General features: G+C 36.0%; 1 protein-coding gene across 1 annotated transcript in view; it reads right to left on the bottom strand.

Annotated features, from left to right (window-relative positions):
• LOC117112355 (histamine N-methyltransferase A-like) overlaps window positions 1–3,227 on the bottom strand; it is an 11,633-nt gene extending 8,406 nt beyond the window's left edge. Inside the window, exons 1-2 of the mRNA XM_033255431.1 lie at window positions 3,075–3,227; window positions 566–750 (exon numbers count right to left, since the gene is read on the bottom strand). Coding sequence (XP_033111322.1) covers window positions 566–743 — 178 coding nt within the window. The 5' untranslated portion in view covers window positions 744–750; window positions 3,075–3,227. The remainder of the gene's footprint in view (window positions 1–565; window positions 751–3,074) is intronic.
• Window positions 3,228–7,454: the final 4,227 nt, after the last annotated feature.

Genomic DNA, 7,454 nt, shown 5'->3' with positions numbered 1-7,454 from the left:
CTTTAAACTATACAGGAGGCCGCTAACTGTATTATACAATATTATACACAGGAACGCCCATCACGTTAGACACAGAACGCGCATCGCGTATGTCACAAAATGGCTTCTAAATTCTCAATGTCGCAAATCTTTCTATCTATTGGCTCTGACTACTACCGTAAATAAAGTGTTTTAATAAGATTAGTTTTTGTATTTCGCATCTCGCACACTGCGGTCAATCGAGAGTAGGCCTGAAATAGGTTTGTTTAATTGTCAAAATCTCGGTCAGAGTCATTTTTTTAAACAAATTTGAAATAATTCCAATGAAATATTATATTTCAAAAATGTCAATACACAACGGAAAATATAATGTCGGCCGTTTTTATGTCTGAAACAGAACCTAAATCGAGGTAAGGCTTGCCTGGCAGCGTTGATAGGCTAATGTTTCCGGCGTCTACTATATTTCTTGGCAGACCTATCGCAAACACAAAAAATTCAGCCTTTCTTGACATTTTTTCATGTTTAGCAATGTCATGTAACAGTATATATCAACTTCTAAGAAATTGGTATACCAGAAACGTCTTACCTGAAGAGCTACCAATCCCCAACATTCGAATGTTAGTTTCTTCAGTGTTCAGCTGCTTAACGACATCTTCTACAAACACCGACTCAGTCAACTCTAGTAAGTTATTGAATTTATTATGTTGTGATACGAATGCTGCATATGATTCAAGGTAGTAAGCAGAGTCTTCTAGTATATCCATTATTGATCTTGAAAAAATAATATTTTAATAATAAAAAACGTACGCCAAAGACTCTAATTTGAAAACTGATTACCCTTTAAAAAATCATATGCTAGTTACCATTACATGATCTTATATAGTACCGTGTTAACACCTATCCTTAAATAAAATATATATAGGCCCTATGTCTTAGGTTGAGGTGTATTACATTTCTTTTCCATGTGATTGTGGAAAACGAGTGTTCACGCAGTATTTGTAAAATCAATGAGAATAATCGAAATCTACCTCTTGAAAAAAATATCAGTTGTGTGTTTGGTAGAGATGATATGCATGACGTTATAAGTGTAAAACACGGTCATGGTGATTTTTTTCACTCATAGAGATACCCTCTACGTATTTTTGAAACGAGTGTACACGGGTATTTATTTGAAATTAACAAATTCAGGGGCGCTCTCATAAACATGAAGAGAAAACTATAAGGGTAGGGGAACAAGAGCCTTCTTGATTTTATTTTTTTTACATAATAGATGCCCGAAAATACTAGTCTCTTTAGCATTGTGTCTGTTAATAACTAAAAGTGTTTACAAATTTCCTTTTTTTTCTGTGTGATATTTTATTATGTTAGTTAACAATTATAAGCAGCAAGAATATGTTAAAATAGGAAACGCCATGCAGGTACTAACAATATGGACGGAGGACCAGTTATGAACTATGCCCAACAGGTGCCAAGTTGTAAATGAGCAAAGAGCTATGACCTTCTACATAAATGTTTAGCAAATGTCTAATTTAAGAATATTATTCGTCCAAAACAGATCTCATTTTCACCTAGAAACCGCACTTCAGCTTGCCCAGAAATGCGCTCTTCTGTTTTTTTAGGGCCTTTCATTAACCAATTGTTTTTCCAATTTCACTGTTTTCTGTGTGCTATTTTATTTTATATTACATTTAACACCAAGACCCTAAGATAAATTTTAAAATATCAAAGCTGCTGTATCCAAGCATGTTAGTCGGCAATTTTGGAATTAGCAACTGGGATAGATTCTTGGACTCGGCAGCCCGGCATTCGGCAAACTGATTTTATAGACCTAGGCTATTCAAACCCATGAGATTACAGTAATCTTTTCATTTGATCCTGCCCATCAAAGTCCTGGTGGTAAATCTGTAAGACTGTAATACGGACAGACTGATACAAAGGAATGATATCTGTAATCATGTGTCAAACTATGAATTTATTATCCGAATCAACAAAATAAATATAAACATTATTCAATAATAAACTACTATCGAATCATGATATTGGAAATTAAATTCATGCATTGTCATTACTAAAGTAAAATTTGTACTGTTTAACTAAATCTAATCCACGGCTTAAAAGCCTAATTAAACCAACGCGTATTACACAATACAGTAATCGCCAAAACAATAATTATAAATATATGGTTGTCTAGCTCGGGACATCTAAAATACTGTAGAGTAACCGATACCACTTAGGTCGGCTATATAACAATGAAATATAAAATTTACACTACAAACAGTCAAAGAGCTTAATGATAAAATAATACTGTAATTTTGGACTTTTACAAAAGCAGAACACTTTGTATAAAACAAAGGTGCGTGCTAAAGGAACACAGAACTTAAAGACAACAAGAACAGCTAAAACTTCAAAGCAACTCAAAACAGCTTAAATTAATTCCTTCTTTCCTCTTCATCCCTCCATGAACAATTCAAATGTTACCCATCCCGACTTTATAATAGTGTACTTTGTGGGAGTACAGGTGTTTGTGGGAGTGTAGGTGTTGCGCTTCGGCTTCTCAACCATCAGGTTTGGGAGGGTATGGGGAGGGGGGGGTTCGAAACCTCGCTTTGCATTTGTGCACCTGACTAGGTTTGGTTCTCTCCACCCGCGAGTTTAGTGTCTGGGTGTCTGACTAAAATATACTGAGAGAGTTGAAAAGGCAGCGTGGAAAGGAACTGGGCATTCTACTACAGAATGTCCACACTTAGTACCATGGGTACCGAACTGCTCATTGCTCCCTATGTTAATAATGAAAATGGGACTACCTACCTACCTTATCTTACTTATAATTTTCCATTATTATCTGTAAACCAACTTGATGTTCTATTTAGTGGTTTGAATTTTAATGCAACTCCCACAATCAGTTTTATTAAGAATGTAAGTTGTGAGGCTTTAAAGTTGCATGTGTTAATTATTGGTCCGTCTGAGAATTAACGTATCAGAGATCGGAACCAGAATACTTAAAACCCAAGTTGTTAAGTAGGCTTAGACATTAGGCGTAAAATAACATATAAATGCAATATAATGAACATAAAAATGTGGATAATTAGGCCTACCTGAAACAAAATGAATGATATCCTTAAGCGTGTGTTCAGAATGGCAGTTAAGCTACGAAAGGTTTTGGGGTCGCCGTAGTAAGACCACGGAGGAATAAAATGTGTTATGACCAAGAGATCACTCGCTGATAGTGGGGTCAGAATTTACTTATCGCGGGATAGTGAACCTTTGATCTATGCCTGTTGGAACTCTTACTTTAATCCCCCATGGTAAACTTAAGCGTAAAATCAATAAGTTTGTAATAAATTGCAATCAGTCAAGTCACTTAAATCAAGGAGGTATAAAAATAAGATACATCCTTGCTTAAATTCTAATGCCCGGGAAGACTGTGCAGTTTTTAATGTTACTACTATTGGTTTTAATCAAAAAGTAGGAAATGTAAATCATGGTTTGATAAAGAAATGAAGAAGTGCAATTAGCCAACGACCCGAAACACGAAGATCACACAGACTCTATTCAAAACAAAAGAATAACTACTGTAACTTTGACGTCAACCATTATAGTTTCCTCTGCGAAGGAGGTGATGGATTCATTCCTGAAGGTTTATTGTGCTGTCTGTCGGTCTGTTAGTAAGATTGCTCAAAACTAGTACAGCATGCTTACAGCTTAAATTTCTATTGGAAAATGATAGGGTATGCAGTTGGCAACCCATGTGGAAGTAGGCCCCGGGATAGCTAGAAAACTGGTGAAGTTCGTGAAACCGTTGGAGCTGTCTCTTATACACATCTCTTAGGTCGGCTATATAACAATGAAATATAAAATTTACACTACAAACAGTCAAAGAGCTTAATGATAATGTGTATATATATATTGCCTTGGTTTGGCTCTGTAATCATTAGTGGTCGTGGGACTAGTTTGGGCCCTACCTAAGCTGGTCGAACGTTTCGTTTGGGTTTGTACCCTAGCTGCACTGATGAGGCCTGGTAGGCCGAAACGGATCCGTCTGCAGATATTGGGATTCCTTCCAGTAGATGCTTAGTTTACTTTGTCAATCTGATCGAATTTTCTCTACTGTTCCGTGCTCAAGGACACAGATTTACCATATGGTTATCAGAATGTTAATGAATGCCAAGCCTTTCACATTGAGATGTTAATATGTTTATCACAATTTAATGTAATGGATGTTAGTTATTAATATGCCTATTTCATATTGGAAAGAAAGGATAAAGCCATTTATGTTAAACATGAAATTTTATCTGCATGCATTAGCCCGATGTTATTGTTATTTGTGGGGTGCACAGATAATTGGTAACGTCTTATTTGAATTTGTAGGTTTCTAGTGTTGAGTGGAACTAAACGTTCTACCATTCAATTCATGTTGATACTGGTACCAAGTGGAATTGAAGATTGAACCTGTACTTGGGAACTGTGACGTATGTAAAAGCGTTCTAGTGCGATCGTTAAGGTGCTTTTCGTGTTTGTGCACACAAGTGCTTATATAAACTGCCGTTAAATAATAAAAATATTGTAAGGTTTTGTGTATGTTTAGAATCAGATTTTTAGGCATCAAGGAAGGAGTAAATTAAGAAAAATTGTTTACTTTAAAAGTCCTTGGCTCACTATCACCAATCTTTTCTCTATATACACGAAAGCTTAAAAACTGCCGCTAAACAGATTTGTATAAAAGGCATTAATAAACATGATCAAAAATGTACTGCCGGATACAAAGAGTAAGATTTTATTTATATTTAGAATCAGACTTGTTTAGCATTAAGGATGAAGTGAAGCAAGGTTATACACTTTAAATGTCCTTGTAGCAGCGGTTGGCGCATGCGCATCGATTATTGCTTGGAATCCCAACTTTGAGGTCAGGGGTTCGAAACTCCCACTGTGCAAGTCTGGGGCGGATGCAGGATTTGGCGGTAAGGGGTGCGTGCAAAAATTTGAAGAAATAGTACCTGTAGATGGCCAGAAATGACACATTTATAATAGGCCTACCTGTAGTAAATATTCATCATCATCACATCACTATCATTATATAGTCAAAATGATGAGCCAACAAATTTTCATGATTTTTTTTATCGGCTATTTTCGGCAACCATAGAGACCTAAGTAGTATGTGTGATGAACCACAGAAAATGTAACTTAAAAACACTCTCTTTGATGTATCTACATTACCTACTTAAAAGTAGTGAGTCCTCAACCACCCCTGCCCCACCATGGTTGGAGCTGAGGTGGGTTAGAAAATTTGAGGAAATAGTACATTTAGATGGTAATGGTGGGATATTTGTGCCGGCGCCTTCAACAATAAAATTGTCTAAAGGCGTCGAAAAAAGGTAGGACCATGAATTATAAAAAAATAAATTATATTATATCTTATATTAATGAGCCTATATTAATCAGAATATTTTTTTTATTCTATTTATTATAAGTGAAATGATACTTTTATTGTAAAATTCATTATCATCACACCATCATGTCTAGATGAAGCGCCAGCAAATTTCTCATGATTTTTAATCATGGATTTTCGGCATTAACAGAGATCTAATTATTATGAGTGATGTACCATAAAATAAAAACTAAAGAAACACTTTCATTGATGTATTTAATTTATCTGACCTACCTCAAAGTTGTGTGGCCACATTCACCTAAGCCCCACCATGGTTGGAGCTGAGGTGAGAAAATTTAAAGAATGGTACCTCTAGATGGCCGGAAACGACACAAAATCTTCATCATCACCAACATTATGTAGTCAAAATGAAGAGCCAACAAATTCTCCTGATCTTTCATCAGCTATTTTCGGCAGCAACAGAGATCTAATGTGTGATGCCATAGAAAATACAACCTAAAAACATGTCTTTAATGTATTTATTTTACCGACTTAAAATCTGTAAGTCCACACGCATCTCGACCCCACCACAGTTGTGGTTGAGGTGGTAAAATTTTGGAAAATTATACCTCTAGATTGCCGGATATGACACCCTTATATGTAAAATTCATTATTATTGATCTTATTAATCGCTGTGAGGTACCATAAAAAAATAAAACCTAATTATCTTTGATGTATTTACATTACCTACTTTATGTGCCGAAAACCAATTTTATCTTGGCACGCTTTTTCTCATACTTCTCAAATTATAATAAAGGCACGCGCACTCGAATCGTTTATAATAAGTAATTCAGATGTTTGTGGACAGAGTATACCGGTATCATGCTATAAAATAAGATGTACTCCGGCTGTAGGCCTACCCTGCTCTTTCGTTAAAATCTGAGTCATATATGCAGTTTATTTCAACAATTCTCATTCTCTCTCTCTCTCCCCCTCCCTCTTCCTCTCTCTCTCCCTCTCTCTTCCCCCTCCCTTCCTTTCTTTCTTTCTTTTGCGTTTTTAAATTAATGGCATCGTGCGGGAAATATCACCAAGATGCCATCTGAAATTTTTTTTAAATGATTTTTTTTCTGACCCCCCCCCCATCTTCCTTTCCTCAAATCTTTGATGACCGCATATCATCCTAATTAGTCGTCATTTCTGAATCATATTCAGTGGTCATAAACTTCAGGTCAGGTTGAATGTCATGTACCTTAATTTTCTGTGTGCACGTCATAACATGCACGTACGCGTGCGTCAAAATTAAAATATGCTATTTTAAATCATTTATAGCTCCTTAGGATGAAAGGCGACACCCAATTTTTTATTACATATTCTAAAAGCACATGAGTTGTAGATATGATTTTATAGATCATTATGGCTGATTCGAAATTGTGACGTCATCATATTGCCGTCTGAATTCAATAAATGCGTATTTTATCTACGACGTCATTTTCTAAAATACGCATTTGAGCGTATCGCGCTTATCCTAAATAGATCGTCTCCCATATTTCAGTATGTTATAACCGAGACAATTCTCTTTATTCTTCTTTTTGATGACGTCATTATGGACAAAATTAACGATTTTTTTACCCTTCATCTTTCTTGCTTCAAATCTGTGCGACAGAGGGCGACAGACTGTATTTTGATGCTATCAGACTGATATTTATATAGTTAATATGAAGGGAAAATTCGGGTAGTTGCTAAATACAAAGGGTTCAGCCGAGGGGGCGTGGCTTCGTATGTTGACGTCATGCATAACTTCAGTTATCTTTTTATTAATCTCCTCGCGACAAAGCGTGGGTCCTGTCTGTAATCACACACCATAGCAGTCCGTACAACTAATGGTACATGGTACAACCAATGTAAGAAAAAATAAGTTGTCCCTGTGTGTTTTTCTTTCCAAAAATTAGGATGCCTGAAATATTATCAATTCATGGGGCCTGCCTACACAGAGTGAAATAGTCTTATTTTAGCCGTAGGGATTAGGCCTTAATCACAGAAAGAAATGAAAACAATTCAATGGCCTAGGCCCTACTATAGTACACTGTACTATAGCAGGAGAAGCGGG

This window comes from Anneissia japonica, unplaced genomic scaffold, assembly GCF_011630105.1.
Source record: "Anneissia japonica isolate Jap-2015-1 unplaced genomic scaffold, ASM1163010v1 scaffold581_len1011336_cov187, whole genome shotgun sequence".
NCBI classification, from domain to species: Eukaryota; Metazoa; Echinodermata; class Crinoidea; order Comatulida; family Comatulidae; genus Anneissia; species Anneissia japonica.
This window is presented reverse-complemented; position numbering and strand designations above follow the sequence as displayed.